This window comes from Drosophila melanogaster, chromosome 3R, assembly GCF_000001215.4.
Source record: "Drosophila melanogaster chromosome 3R".
Classification (NCBI taxonomy): Eukaryota; Metazoa; Arthropoda; class Insecta; order Diptera; family Drosophilidae; genus Drosophila; species Drosophila melanogaster.
Genome location: NT_033777.3, coordinates 7,541,660 through 7,557,461, shown reverse-complemented (window position 1 = coordinate 7,557,461; position 15,802 = coordinate 7,541,660). Strand labels below are relative to the sequence as shown.

The following is a 15,802-nucleotide window of genomic DNA, read 5'->3' as shown; positions in this document are numbered from 1 at the left end:
TAAATGAACTTTTTGAGGGTATTGCCGACAATTTTTCTTGTTTGCAAATGTGATATCTTTGTCGAAATGGAACCAAAGCTTGGCTTTGCATATCACAGGCAAAAACTAATTCATATTATAAAAGATATTGTGCAAGAAGAATGAATATTCCGAAATTTCGTTGGGGCCTGATATGATTAGTGGAGTGAAAATTCTACTTTTTGTGGTCACGAAATATGCCCATAATTGTATACCCTGCCTTACGACCAGCAAATTTTCGAGCTAGCCCTCCATTATTGAGTTGGGTTTGCTTTTACATATTTCAAGTTAATGCTATTAAATGGTAAAACGCACACGTTCCACGCATTCGGGGCAAATGGGGCGTTGACCCAGGCTCAGGTAAATATAAATAGTGAGGAGTGGCGAAAATCCGACTGAACAGGTGAACATTTCCCCCCCTTTGTGCGCATTCAGTTGTGCGAAACTGTGCCGTTAAAAATTTGTTTTGGCTTACATTATTTATGCCTCGTGCAAATGAGTCCAGCCTCCATTTGGGGTGCCCATTCAAAAGGGGCATTGCTTAGTTGTTAATAGAGCCAAACCAAATCATGTTCCACTTGCAAACTCGAATTTATAATTTGCAATCATTATATGGCTGCATGCTTCATTACTGTTTGTTAAGTTTACAGGCCTCGGGTCAGTTTAAATAGTTTAAAAGATGGTTTTCCGTTTCAGGGCTGCACATTATTGTGTCCACATAAATCGGTAGCAGAAATTCCAATTTTATGGCAAATATTAAATTGGTTTGAGCCAGGACGACAAGCATTTCAGATTGTGTAAAATGAATCCGTTTCTGGACCAAGCAAACATTGCGACAACTAAATTACAATCGAAATGCAATAAAATATTCGTTGAATAATGCTGAACGCAATGGCTCCTTATCCACTTATTTAAAAATTTAGTCGAGTTACCCTTCTGCAAATCGTCAAACAAATACAATTACGGCGCTGAAATTGGAAATTACAAAACGTTGGAAAATGGAACAACAACAACAAATAACTGTTGAATAATAAAGTGTATAAATGGGAAATTTGCTGCCAAACAATAAAATTGCCCTAGCAACAAAGCAAACACAGCAGGCACAAAAAGTGTTATTAACACAAATAGAAAATAAACAAAAACTGGGGGGGTGACTGAGAAAGCGACATTTTGGATTCCGTGTGCCGTGTTGTTTTGTGTTTATTTTTGTGTGTGCAACAACAGGGCGAAAAATAAGAAACAAAAAAGAAATTTGCATAATGAGGCTATTATAATTTCAATTAAAATTTCTCTATGCCGGGATTTTTTCGGCTGTATCCCCTATGAGCAAACCCGGTGGATGACTAACGACCGCAGAACTACAACAAAGGCCCAAAATGGGCTTAGGCGCCCTCGAACCCGTGGGCGAAACAACGATGTCAACAACAAACACCAATCGCTTTAATTACAATATAAATTATGCAAGCAAAGTATGTGCTAAAAAAAAATGTTGCAAACGTGTGTTAGATGTGGAATTATAACAAATTGGGTCGAACGTAGCTTCTAGAAAAATAAGTCGGAGTTATATTCGATCATAGATACATAGATACATTTTTAATGCAAATTCCATCGCAATTGATATTTAAATTTACATTGGAATGTATGAATTTAAAACTAGAATATGGCAAAAAAAAAAACATATGAATTAGATCTAATTAGTTCTATGTATAAAATAAACTTAAATTTGTATCTTAGCTATTATTATTTTGGGTTCAAGTTATTTTTGCAAAACATTTCCGAACCAATAACCTCCCCATGGCTTCGCTCGAAAGTGGGCTTCGCCACATTTAAGTTGGCAAAACAAGCATGGCATGCCGCAACATTTGCATACCCAAATGGGCTCACAGCCGCCCATTCTTTCATGCCAAAAATAAAACGGCCCTTGTACAGTTGGCTGCCATATTTCGAAGCCTGCCAGTGTCAATGCAGGCGAATGTCATAAATTTCGCATGCAGACGGCCAAGATGCGGCCCCGCCCCTTCGCCCAGCCGCCTCCGCTGCAACTGCGGCGCATAAATTTGGTTCCAATAAATTTAAATTAGCAGAATGTCAGGGAGGCACAGCTCCGGAACAGTGCAGTACAGTACAGTACAGCTACACGAGACAGGGACGCCGAGTCTGCTGCACCCAGTATTTATGGCTCCAATCCAGTGTGGTGATCGGGGGATGGTGGCACATAGTGGGGACAAGCTGGGGAAAAGGACGACTAGGTGCGACATTGTAATGAGTGTGGTTCTGCGGCCAGTGTCGCCACACCTAAGCACATTATGTTGTTGCTAATTAGCGATGTCTTCAGACGGGCAGGATTCTCGGGGGAGAGGTTCTGCCCCAAATTAGATGATAAATCTCTGCGGGCGCATCAGAATGTAGAGAGGACCAAGAGGACCGCGTTGGGGAGACCTTAAGTCTCCATGTCCGACGAATTCTGAGTCTTTGTTCGTGGCACTTTATGATACCTTGAAACTTTAATTGCATTGATTTCCATTCGCAATTAACAATGAATTATAAAATTTCACAATACATACCATGCATTCAATTTTGTGGCTGCAACTGAATGTTACTTGAATTATTTGTGCGTTTGCTTTTCCATTTAACGCACTTCCATTTTTTTTTGGTCTTGTGTTAAATGTTCTAAACCGAAACTAATTCCACTCAAAAAGATGGATAACAAATGCAAATCGTTCTTATTTATTCAACGAATCTGACACAAGAAATTTGGCGTGAAAGGTACCACACACTTTCCTACTTTCTTAGCAGTTCTTATCATTTAAATTGAGTTCGTGGATTCTCTTATGACAGAACAAATCAAAAAAGAGTGCAGAATAGAAATGAAAATGTCGCCTTGCTTCAGAAGCGACGGAGGAACATTTTCCAGACAGACAACATTAAATATTAAGAGAGCAGCCTCGACGATGTCAGCAAAGTAATTTCTCAAATTGCAAATGACTTTGCAATTGTTTGAGGGTGTAAACTTAAAGGCGGAGGCCCTGGGCGGTGGGAGCACATTTCCAAATGCATCTTGTGACTTATTCCTGACAGCAAATGGTTGGAGCCCCACCAGAGTCATCAATATAAACCAACCGAAACCGCAGGCAACTAATGACTAACTGCATAAGTAAAGCGAAAGGAAGGTGGCGTTCGATATGGTATCTTGCAATACCCTTATTTGGTTGCAGAAAGTAACATAACTAACACAAAGCAGACAAATAAAATAAATATGAATTTAATATATATTTACTTCCGCATCCGGTTCCGTATTTATGCTTAGAAAGCACATGAGCAGACACTCGTTTAAACTGGAATGTAACAATCACTATATAACATAATTATATATGTACTGTATTATCTAGGTTTTTTTTCCAGGAATAAATTCGGGATTATTGGGGCTTTAAAATACCCTGTGCTAGGGTATAATGAACCGAACATTTTGGAGAGTTACTCCTCTGGCTGGCCAGCAAAATAGTCCCAAATGTCCATGAGCCGAAGCCACCAGCGCAGCAGTTTATCATTGTGAGAAAGAGCCCCCGGTCCAGTCCGCTGCACGTCTCCCTCCCACACAACAGCCGTCTCTTTCGGAGCTGCCGAATCAGCAGTGAAGGACAACGATGTCAGCAACAGGAACAAAGGATGACCTCCGCCGCCAGCAGTCCATAGCACACGATGGCATTCCATTTATAAACCACCAAAACGAGACGATGACGACAACGACGAGCATTGACCAGAAAGTGAGGGAGACGGGCGATGGGGCAATGAAAGAGACGGTCATAGGAAGTTGCAGAGGATGGCCAACTGCAAGAAAATGCCACAAAACTGTTTGGTTTTCTTGCATTTTCAGATCCCCGCCCAAAACGCCGCAGCGTCGAGCAAGGAAAACAACGCACCAAGTCCTGACAGCTGACATCTTGGGTATGGAGCAGCCGAAAAATATTCAGGGCCCATTGTTGGTCCTGAGTTCCTAGGATTCTGCAAGCGACAGCTGAAAAGTAAAAGTTCGTCATTCAATCTATGCGTGTTCTTAAGTTTAGCCACGCCAATGACAACTTTCTCTGGAAATAGTTTCCTAAATTCAAGAGCTGAGTATTGCAAGTTGAAATTTAAGATTTCCTAAATAACGCTATAGTATGTCCTTTAAATCAAAATGTGTTAAATATATGTGTGTTGTGTCACATTTGCTAAGAAAATGCAACAATTAATTTAATTTACAATTATTTAATATTTTATATTAAGAAAAGTCTTTCTTGCTGATGCTCTATTTCTATGTTTCCATTAAAATACTTTCTAAGGGTTTTTAAGCCATTTTTGCTTTGAAACTGCGCTTACCTTTAGACTGCTTTGGATTCGATTTGGTTATCCTTTTAAAATAATCTCTCGCTTGGGTTAACCTGACCCGCATTACTATAAATATGCATTCGTTTCAAGGATACCTTCAAGGACCGAGACCGATGCCAACCTGACCTATTCCAAGCCCTGACAACGAGATGCGGAGCCAGCAAAGCGTGAAATTTCAATTTAACCCATTAATAAACCCAGCTGAAAATCTCTAGCGAATGCAATCAGGAGCACAGAGAGAAAGACACAAAAATAGCCAATAGTCAAAGGCGGAGCGATTCCTTCCCCAACTATTCATATCCCACCCACAGACTCAGTTTCCCGTCCAACTCTTTGGTTAGTCATCTCTTGGAGCGGCAGCGGCCACAAAACAACTTTGGACTACATTTCACAGGAGCCGCACACACACACACACACACACACACACACACACACAGACCCACACAGAGGGAAACCCATACAAAGAGAGACAGCGGCTGCCACGCCCACAATTTAGACGATTTCACACAACAGAATGGCACAGAGGGCGGGGCGATGCGGGGGTGGGGCAGCACTTCCGTTTCCGCTAGCTTGCACTGATTGTTTTATATCCTGTCAGAGGACACGACGTTGCCGAAATTCACAAACTTGTTTTGCGCTTTCTTGGCGACTTGACTAAGAAGCGGCCCGGTCCCCACTCAGCAAATATTTGTTAAGCAAATCAAAATCAAATTATTGAAATAGTAAGATTACCGAAAGTTTGAAACTCTTGTGGGGAAATAAAAAAAGTTGTGTTAAGTATCGTTTTTTTTTTATACCTATTATAATACGATTCTAAGTAAGCTATGAAAATATAGCTTGAGGCTATTATTTCTTACAGTGTAGTGAGATAGTGGATTGCTGGATTTCGGGTCCCTCGACTGTCGTTGCATTGCTGCGGCATTTGAATGCGGTCCTCGTCCAGTGGCGTCCTGCGAGAGAGCCCAGCATCCTTGCATATTTAATCAAAGTGAATTACAAATGCCACCAGACAATGACAGTGGCAACTTGGCAAATGACGATGGAGTCGACGCCGTCCACGCCCCGTCCTTATCAATTCGAAAGTGTTATATGTAACACCAGGACTAGCGCCAAGATAATGTTTCACTGTTGGTTGAAAGTCGCGGGAGCGAAGCAGTCGGGGTGTTGTAGCTTGTAATTTGCGTTAGCATGATCAAAAAGCATTCAGTTAATAATAAGGCGAGCAGTCCATTATTTAGTCATTGATGGGGACTAAGCATTTGCCGAGCCCAACCAGCCAAGAAGTACGGCTCCCGCCTCGGAAAAAGTTAATTTATTTCTTTTTCCCATCTCCTTTCCGGCTCGCAAAAGAAGGAAAGTTAAGTTTTGGGTTTGCACCTTTTCCCCTTGAACGGGAAAAGTGCCCTTAAACTTACCTTACCTTCGCTCTTTAGGGGCTTCCCCTTGCTTAACCCAATCTCAGCCCCGGGGCGACAGTTTAATAATTACTCATTTTGCTTTTCTAACCAAATGAGTTTTTGTAAAAAATGGCAAAGTAAATGCAAAACGGTTTCCATTTTCTATATAAGCCCTCCCGATTTTAGCTTCAGTGGCTTGTAGTTAATTTACCCTTTTCTTTTAGGGCTTGATAAGATTTTCAATTGTTTTTCGGGCTCTCCGTTTTTTTTTTTTTTTTCAAATTGTGTATTTAATTAAAAACGTTTTGACCTTTCTAAACCGTTCTAGAAATCGTTTCATTTGTAAAATGAAATAAAATTATTTTTATGTTTATGTAATTGTTTCCATAGCTATTGCTGTTCAGATATTCAGCCTAAAAAGTAACTTATATTGTAAGCGTACTGCCTGCATAATGAGAGGAAAAATCAAAAGCAGGCACGTGGCACATCGAACTAACTTTCCGAAAAATATGAAAACCAATTTCCCACGACACAGCCTGCCACAAATTTTACATTCCCGCCGGGGCGCGCATAATTTTTGACGCATAGAAACTTTTCTACATTTCAAATTCGAAATAGTTCGACCCAGCCAGTCAATGAAAAGTCCAAAAGGTCAGATGTGGCGTAATTGGACCCAAGACATGAAACTTTCTAGCCAGACCCAAAGAAAAAAAAATATTTATGCACTGCGGTGGGTCGGCATCGTTTTATGGACTTTGATTTTATGACTACTGCATATGCCATGTGCGATATGTGTACTTTGGCGAAGGTAGCAACCCAGGGAACCAGGCAACCAGGGAACCGGAAAGATGCCTCCATGACACTTTCCTATTCTTTTTTTGGGATGACAGCTGCTGGGGCACTTTCAATTAACCCTTTTGACATTGGCTTCACTCGATACCGATGGGCTGCTCCCTCTGGCTCAAATCGGGATTAGAATGCTGGAAATTTAAGACCACACCCGCATCTTTACTCCTCCGCCAACCGAATGTCTCCTCCATGTAATTTAATAAGCTCCTCCATGTAACCAACTCGCGGGCCTGACTTCCCCTCCTCTCTTTCACATCCCCTGGCTTAAGCCTATAATTTACAATGTTTCGGCTCGTCTTGACTTGGCATCCTGGACTTGGATTCATTGGGGGCGGGGTGATGTAAAAATTAACATTTCTTTGCCGTCGCTTACGATTTTCGGTAAGCATTTTTTAACTGGAAATTAAAGTGCGCGCAAGTGTAATTAAGTAGCTGCTCGAATTATACGAGCAATCCCTTTCTTGGCCATTTCTCAGCAGGCCAGTCGACTGTAAATGGGTTAAACTCTTGGGATTTATGACAATTTTTTAATTAGTTGACGCAGCCGTCCGTCGCCTTTTGCTTTCCCGAGCCGCCTTATTAATCAAAATCGTTTGCGCGTAAATAAACTTTTTTCTATGAAATTTTCCATTGCTTGTGAAAGAACATTTCGAGACGCATATGCAAATTTCATAACTTTATGTGTTACTCCAACAAATTTCTGTATAAAAGTTTTTGCATTTTATTTTCATTGCGATTGTTTACAGTTTCTTTGCATTTTGTAGCACACGAAATGTTTGGCATTGATTGAAAATCAGTAAAATATATTCACAAAAAGGCGACAAAGTTTGCAACAATTTACCAAATTTAGAAAAAGTTACCTAATGAGAAAATTCACCCTAAAATTCTTAGAATGGGAAAAATTAACACGACTTAGTAAAAGATTGCCAATACAATTTGAAAGATGTAAAAACATGGATTTGTTATCAAATTGACTTGGCACAAGGGGCTTCATTAAAACTACCTATGATGAATTTTTTGTTACATATATTTCAGTTGTTTAATTGCGTTTTTTACCTTAAGCTCGTTCACATATGTATGTAGGTAGCAATAGTCAACATTGTCAATTATTTTCGCAATTTGCCTTTTAACGTCTACTTTTGCACTTTGAAATAATACACAAATTTTTTTTTTTTTTTGGTCTTAACATATAAATTTAAGTATTTATAAACAAAAACAGGAAAAATTGGTGTCTTCTGGTTTTCCAATCAGAATGTTAACAGCGAGCGATAGAAGTAAGCAGTGCAAGCAGTGCATGTTACCTGCGCGCGCAGCTTCAATTTAAATGCTAACATGATTGCTTAATAACGAATGCATATTTTTTGCGTAGACTATTATGAAAGCCATTACGGTGACAATTGCATGACCTATAACACCGATCGTAAATGGGATCTGGCCGGTTTAGCCCGCTCGGCCGTCCACATGACCTGCGACTTTATATCACTTACGAGAGCACGCAGAGTGATCATTAAAAAGCAATTACCCAGAAGACGCGAAACAGCTGTCTTCTGTGAGCAGTTCGGTCCGCTCCGCTTATCAGTCGCGATATTCTACTCCAATATTCTGCGCCATATGTTTCGCTGCAGCGATAGCAGCAACTCACATTGCGATAAGCGGCGGTCGTGATTAAAGCCGCTACTGAATCGAGGCTGCTGCGGGCTTACTGGCAGTCGAACTGATGGATCCGATTGTTCGGTTCTCATTGCGCGATTCAGTTGTTCCTCGTCGATCGCGGCCCGCGGAAGTGTTCATTTCACTATCGTGCCCCGCCGGATTGTGCCGCCCATTCTGACCCTTGAGTCTTCTGCTCACATAGTTAGCTGTGAATATAATTGGAGTCGCGAGCGGATAAATGGAGATCCGAGTGGGAGTGGGCGATCTGCTGAAAATGGGCACCAAGTAGGTGATCTATGGCAATTACAGTAAAAGCTAACTGGGAGAGACCCCCGTAGGGTTTTTATTCATCGGATTTTGTCAATTGAACTCTTGTACTTAGGTGAACACTGAGTTTAATCAAATACTTGATAAGGTTTATTGTGCCTCGAAGTAATCACAAATATTTCACTGTTTTAACGCAGATTACTGAGTGGCAGTGCTGGTAGGTTGTCCTTTTTTTGGCAAACTTGGACGATTGCCAACCAAACAACATATCTAGAATAATATCTAAGAACGTGTTGGTTTGTCTTCGTTTTTAAAATAATCATTTCCGAATTAAGGTTTGCTAGTAGTTATACTAACATAAAAAGGAGGAGTTTAAAAGATTTCAAAACGCTTGCTGTTCGAAAATGTTTGACCAACATAGCAGTATAAATTTACCTAATGAGCTTTTACTGTATTCAATTGAGTACTTGTTCCGCTCTCACAATGATAAGATAAGAAAAGCTTATGATTAAACTGAAACATGACGCTCTTTCATCCAAACACTTTGGCACATAATCAACCAAACATAAATGAGCAATATTCTATTATAAATAATATACAACTAAATATATAAAGAAGTAACACAAATGTTTCTATATTATTCAATCTTTTAAATTCTATATCTTTCACGCAGGCTCATTGGCCACAAGATCGTCCAGTATCGCCTTGGCACAAAGCAGACGAAGGTGGTCTGCACCAGGGATGGCCAGGTGCGCGGACATCGCCGAAGGACACTCTACGACGAGGAGATGTACTTCGCCTTCGAGGGAATCCCCTTTGCACAGCCGCCGGTGGGGGAGCTGCGCTTCCGAGCCCCCCAGCCACCACATCCCTGGTTGGGGGTGCGGGATTGCACCTATCCGCGGGCCAAGCCGATGCAAAAGCACTTCGTGCTCAGCATCGTCGAAGGCAGCGAGGATTGCCTGTACCTGAACGTATATTCCAAGCGCCTGAGATCGGACAAGCCGCTGCCCGTGATCGTGTGGATCTATGGCGGTGGATTCCAGTTCGGCGAGGCTGGTCGAGATTTCTACAGTCCAGACTACTTTATGCAGCAAGACGTAGTGGTTGTCACATTCAATTATAGGGTGGGCGCATTGGGTAAGTTTTATATTAGATGATATGATTTCTATGTTATTTATATATAAACCTATGATCAAGATACACTCGTTCAAAGCTTGCATATAATTATATTTAGCTCTGTTTCAAGAATATTTGATTTTTTTCTTCTCCTATTATATTTATCACAAGCTTAACACTAGCCTAGAATTTTTTAAATATAAATCTTGGTTTTTCAAAAAGATTCTACTAACTCAGATAGCAGTCTATATCATACGAATTAAACGCTGCACTTTCCACGCCATGCAAACTCAATTTCAATCGGAAGAATTCTCAGGCCGAATAGACTAATTCTCCACTACTGGCACCTCTAGTCATAAAATCGTTAGCACTACTATTACTGTCGTTTTACGTGTTATTAAACTGGAGAGGGAACAATACTCACCTGTAATTATTATTACCTTAACGATCAATTAAAATAATGTATATGTAAGCTCATGCGCTGTAACTGTAACAAACCGGTAGAATCTAATGCTCAACATCTATAGATAGAATCTGCTTTAATAAAATTGCTAGGGTTTATATTATATATTTAGATTTTCATCAGCAATATACCAAGTCGTGATTGCAAACTCAAATCTTGAAAAATATTTCAGGCTTCCTCAGCCTCGCGGATCGCGACTTGGATGTGCCCGGAAATGCTGGTCTCAAGGACCAAGTGATGGCCCTTCGCTGGATCAGTCAGAACATAGCCCAATTCAATGGAGATCCCCAAAATATAACCGTGATGGGCGAGAGTGCGGGAGCAGCCTCCGTTCACGCGTTGATGACCACCGAGCAAACCCGAGGGCTGTTCCACAAGGCCATCATGCAATCGGGATCCATGTTCTGCGAGTGGGCCAATGAGCCAAGTGGCAGGTGGGCATACCGACTGGCCTGCCAATTGGGATACTCGGGCAGTGAGAACGAGAAGGAAGTGTTTCGATACCTTCAGAAAGCACCCGCCTCCGAAATGGCCGCACAGGGTATTACTCTTGTCTCCCAAGAGGAACGGCGGCAGTACGTCCTGTTTCCCTTTACTCCCGTTGTGGAACCATATATCACCAGGGATTGCGTTTTGCCCCGTTGCCACAGGGAGATGCTGCCGGAAGCTTGGGGTAATGACCTGCCGCTGATCCTGGGCGGCAACTCCTTTGAAGGTCTGTTCTCCTACCAGAGTACCCTGCACGACGAGGAACACATGCTGAGTGCTTTTGAGGTCCTAATTCCTCGGGAGATCAGGGAGAAGAGTACCCAGTCGCATCTTAAGGATCTGCTACGTCAATTTAAGGTGGATAACTTCGATGATGCGACTCGAGGGCGAATGGAGTTCAATGAGTGCCTGCACATACTGTCCGTTAAACACTTTTGGCATGGCATTCATCGCACTGTATTGGCCCGGCTCAGCCACGCCCCCGCAACGCCCACCTACCTGTACCGCTTCGATGTGGACTCGCCCCATTTCAATCACTTCCGGCAGGTGATGTGCGGAAAACACGTTCGCGGAGTTAGTCATGCCGACGATCTCTCCTACCTTTTCTATCACATTTTGGCCAACAAGGTGGATAAGTCCTCGATGGAGTACCAAACCATACAGAGACTGGTGGGCATGTGGGTGGCATTCGCCCGAAACGACAATCCCAATTGTCCACAGATCGGCCCGACCACATGGGAGGCACTAGATGAGAAAGGTCCGCAGATGTGTCTCAATATTGGAAAACAACTGGAGTTCATTGTGCTGCCGGAGTCGAAACAGAATCGGATTTGGGATAGACTATACGATAAAAACGACTTGTTTTAGGTGGGGGAGTTTGTATGCATGTATATTTTGTAAATAAATAGCAGCTGGGTATCGCCAATGAAGATTTTAAAAACAATTTTAATTAATAATTGAATAAAATTTGAAATATTCATGTTTGCTGTCAACATAGCCCTACAAATATCGCTTAACGTGCTGTAATCGAAAATGAAACTAAACTTACATTTCAACGTTGGCCATAGGCTAAACAAGGCCTAGAAAAATATATTTTAAAAAATTGTATACATGTTGCTTAAGCAATATATGCAATATAAATGGTTTTATCTAGATAAATACAACTGGTTTGGGGCTACCATTAATCACAACGCGAAAAGCAATTCGCCTTTGCCAAGGTAGTTTTCCATGAAATGACCTTAAACTTGATCTTCGCAATGACTCGACTATGTTTGCTGTTTATAATGAGAGATAAATGCCAGTGGCAACTAAAGCAATGTTCAATGGCAAGATTAGGTTAAAAATAAGGTTTTCTTCTGCCAATAATTTTACAAAAAAACGTCAATTTACCTCACAAATAAGTCGCCAATCTCTAATTTCTATTTATAAATGGGGACATTTTCAAAAACTTGCACGACCCACAACCAAAATACTTCCTTATCTATAAACACAAAAGTGCAAAATTTATAAATAGAAATTTGTTTGTGATTATTTTGAGAAGTCTTGAATGACGGTCTTTATTATAATAAGAAGTCATTTCAATATGTATATTGTTGCCAAAAGACTAATATGAGTGATATATATCTATATTTATTCATTATTAAGACAAGTGATAAATTGGAATTTAAAGAAGATATTTGGGAATAAGACATTTACCCTCAAATGGTAACTTCGTAGAACATCTGGAGCACTTATATTAACCTTAGAATTAGATTTGAGAACTAGAAGAGCGACTCCCTGGGATAAAATGTATCCCAAACGGCTAGGCAATCGGACTCCGGCAAATCTCGCATCTCAAGATCGTGGCTAATGTTGAAGCACTTCTCCACGGCATTTTCTTTAAGCTGGACGGCTTCCCATTTGGCAGATCCCAGTTCTGGGCAATTTGGATTCCCACTGGAGGCAAACGACGTCCACATGCCAACCATTCTCTCAATGGTTTTGTATTCCATCGATGACTTATCCAGTTTGGAGGCTATGATGTTGTAGAACAGGTATGATAGTTCATCCGCATGGGCTACTCCGCGAATCCGATCGCCGCACACCAGTCGGCGAAATTGATTGAAGTGCGGGGAGTCGAAGTCAAAACGATATAGATAGGTGGGCGTTTTGGGGGCATAAGATTGACGGGCGAGAATAAAGCGATGCGTATCGTGCCAAATCTGGCGATGCGAAAATATATTCAGGGCCTCGAACATCTCCATCGATTCCTGCATCTCGTTGTTGAAGTAGAGTTGCTTTAGTCGCCGCACCAGTAGATCCTGCCCTTCCAGACTGCTCGTTTCTCTAACCTCCCTTGGCAGGATGTTGTGAAAGTTTTTCAAGGCCCAAGGATCTTTTCTTACTAGTTGGTAGGAAAACAAGCCCTCGAAAGAATTTCCACCGACAATAACGGGAATGTCGTTGCCCCACGCTTCGGACAACAGATCCTTGTGCCTTTTGGGCACCACACAGTGGTCGGTTTCGTAGGGTTCTATCACAGGACCAAATGCGAATAGTAGGAAGCTTCGCACCTCGTCCAAATTGATAACGTCCTGATCAATAGCCGCTATCTGGCGTGCGCAAACCTTACTAAGAAAGCTTAGTACATCCGCATCCTTCTCGTCGCCCTTGTAGCCCAGATTCTGGGCCAGCCGGAATGCCCAATTGTTATCCGGACTCTCCACCCATTCGCTGAGGGCACATCCCGATTGCATGATAGCCTTATGGAAGAGACCACGTGTTTGCTCTGTGGTCATCATGACGTGGACAGAAGCCGATCCTGCACTTTCTCCCATCAATGTGATGTTGTTGGGGTCGCCATTGAAGTGGGCGATGTTCTGACTTATCCAACGCAGAGCCATTACTTGGTCCTTAAGTCCCGCATTGCCAGGAACATCCAGCTTCGGGTCCTTTAGACTGAGAAATCCTGAAAGGAAGACAGGTTACATAAATATTTTATTTTATATTTTATTATAAGATGTTAAAAAAATGTGTATTGACCACTTTAGTATGTTTCTTAGAACATACCGTAATAGGAATAATTTTGTATACTTTTATTCTTACCTATTAAATTAATAAAATTGGTTATTGTCAATGCTTATAAAAAGTATATATATTGTAGGAACATTTTCTTCTATTCCTAGTTTACATGCGAATGATTAGGCGCCTTATCAAAAATGTGCTATTTCTCTCATTCGAATACAATAACTACAAGTACTGTGTACATTAGTCCAATAGACTTACATACATATATTTCTGTCATATTTAATACTTTAATTTTCCGGCTTTTGTTTGTATGGAAATTGATTCCTTACCTAGTGCTGCCAACCTGTAGTTGATAGCGACGAATACCACTGGCTTCTTCATGAAGTAATCCGGACTGTAAATATCCCTGGAGGCCTCACCCTTTTGGAAACCACCTCCGTAAATCCACACAATTACGGGCAGCGGTTTTTCCGACTTCAAGGCTTTGACATAAACGTTCAAATGCAAACAATCCTCACTGCCCTCGACAATTCCCAGGAGCATGTTCCTCTGCATGGGCTTGGATCGATTGGTAGTGCAGTTGAGCACTCCTTGCCAGGGTTCCGGTGGCTGAGGAGCCCTGAATCGGAGGTCACCCACGGGGGGCTTGGCGTACGGAATGCCCTCGAAGGCAAAGTACGGCTCCTTGTCGTAGACCGTCTTCCTTTGGAGTCCGCGCACCTGTCCGTACTTGGTGTCCAAAATCACTGTGTGACCCGTGGAGAGCCGGTACTGTTGCACCTTGTGGCCAACCAACCTGAGTGAGAGATTGAATCAGATCGGGGATAATAGTAGACAGACTGACTGATTGGGGACAAAGAACAAGGTCCGAAGGTAACGATTGCCAATAATCACGACATTGACCATGCACTCTTGGCCTGTAATCTAATTACTCACTGGGCTCCCATCTTGATCAGCTTTGGCCATCCCACTTGCACCTCCATGATTTGGTTCTTTTCTATTTGCTAGGATTATATTCGGGATCTACTAATATTTTGTTTCGAGGGCTTCGCTGTATTTCTGGTCCGAGCGAATAATGCCGTGCGACTAATCGGAGAAATTCGGTGATAGCACCTTAAATCAGGAGAGACGCCGACAGCATTTGATTACATTTTAATACTCAAAAGTATTTTGCCGGATGATCATTATCAAGCACACCATAGGTCAGCAAAATAGGTAACTGCCTGACAACATACATACTTCAAATGATAGACATATCTTATTGGCAGCGAATAATAATAATTACATGCATAAAATATATATATATATATATATTATATATATATATAAAATATATAAAAGTTAATAAAATAATTTAACATATTTTTAATTTGTGAAAGTATAACGTGGTCCTCCACTGTAAAAGATAGTGCGCATTAATTATAAAGGAAATTGTACATTGTAAGCTAATAATACATGCATTTGAAATATATATTTTGAATTATTTGTAAAAGTAAATTAAAAAAAAAAATTATTAAAAAACTAGTGAGATTTTCAATGGAGTAGCTAATAATTTAAACAACCTATTTATTTGATATTTTATATATACAAAGTTTGTAAAAGAGTTAGAAGACGAAGATTCATTTCAACAAAATCAGATAGCGAAAAACTCCATCTGGCTTATTTAATCGGTAGTGTAGCTGAAATAGCCTCAATTAATTATGAATTTTCAAAAGGCTATTACACGAATATAAAATTTCTTGAAGCTGCGGCATAACTTTGAATTTGATCAAATAAACTTAAACCGAATGCTCAAAGCTGCATAAAATGTCAACTAAACTTCTTTTGATAGGTAGCACACCAATGCACTTTTTGCCTCGATTTACGTGTTATTTGGTCATAATTGCTATCCATTCCACTTAGTGCAATTCGGATGTTATATGTGTTCTTGTGGTTTTGAAATTCGAAGAACTTTTTCCGAGTTTGTTGGATTGGTCAAAGTTTCCGTGATACTGATTCCGATTGTATCTCGAGGCAGAACTGAGAAATGCAAGATCTAATTTTCTTTGAAATTCAACAGCCTTGTAAATAAATAGCTTTAAATATTTTCCACAAATAAATATCGTATTTTAAGAATTCAAATTTAAAAATAGATTTCTTTCTTTCAAAATTCTCATTTGGAAAGGTTTGAGAA

The 15,802-nt window shown here is 40.8% G+C and overlaps 3 protein-coding genes and 1 non-coding gene across 5 annotated transcripts; 2 read left to right on the top strand and 2 right to left on the bottom strand.

Moving 5' to 3' along the window:
• Nucleotides 1-5,163: 5,163 nt before the first annotated feature.
• On the bottom strand, nt 5,164-5,454 carry CG45545 (uncharacterized protein). The gene has a single exon (NM_001300282.1). The coding sequence runs from the start codon at nt 5,361-5,363 to the stop codon at nt 5,187-5,189; it is 177 nt and encodes a 58-aa protein (NP_001287211.1). The 5' UTR covers nt 5,364-5,454; the 3' UTR covers nt 5,164-5,186.
• Nucleotides 5,455-8,337: 2,883 nt separating this feature from the next.
• alpha-Est1 (alpha-Esterase-1) lies at nt 8,338-11,729 on the top strand. The gene is made up of 3 exons (NM_079545.4): nt 8,338-8,570; nt 9,226-9,692; nt 10,307-11,729. The coding sequence occupies exons 1-3, from the start codon at nt 8,524-8,526 to the stop codon at nt 11,488-11,490; spliced, it is 1,698 nt and encodes a 565-aa protein (NP_524269.3). The 5' UTR covers nt 8,338-8,523; the 3' UTR covers nt 11,491-11,729.
• Nucleotides 11,730-12,211: 482 nt separating this feature from the next.
• On the top strand, nt 12,212-12,619 carry asRNA:CR46129 (antisense RNA:CR46129). The gene has a single exon (NR_133357.1).
• Nucleotides 12,232-15,652, bottom strand: alpha-Est2 (alpha-Esterase-2). Of its 2 annotated transcripts, NM_001275416.2 has the most exons (4): nt 15,495-15,652; nt 14,566-14,742; nt 13,959-14,425; nt 12,232-13,570 (listed from the first exon to the last, which is right to left on the bottom strand). In NM_001275416.2, the coding sequence occupies exons 2-4, from the start codon at nt 14,610-14,612 to the stop codon at nt 12,384-12,386; spliced, it is 1,701 nt and encodes a 566-aa protein (NP_001262345.1). In that variant the 5' UTR covers nt 14,613-14,742; nt 15,495-15,652; the 3' UTR covers nt 12,232-12,383. The 2 variants fall into 2 exon arrangements, with proteins under 2 accessions (NP_001262345.1, NP_524268.3); NM_079544.5 differs by lacking the exon at nt 15,495-15,652 and having other exon boundaries at nt 14,566-14,717.
• Nucleotides 15,653-15,802: the final 150 nt, after the last annotated feature.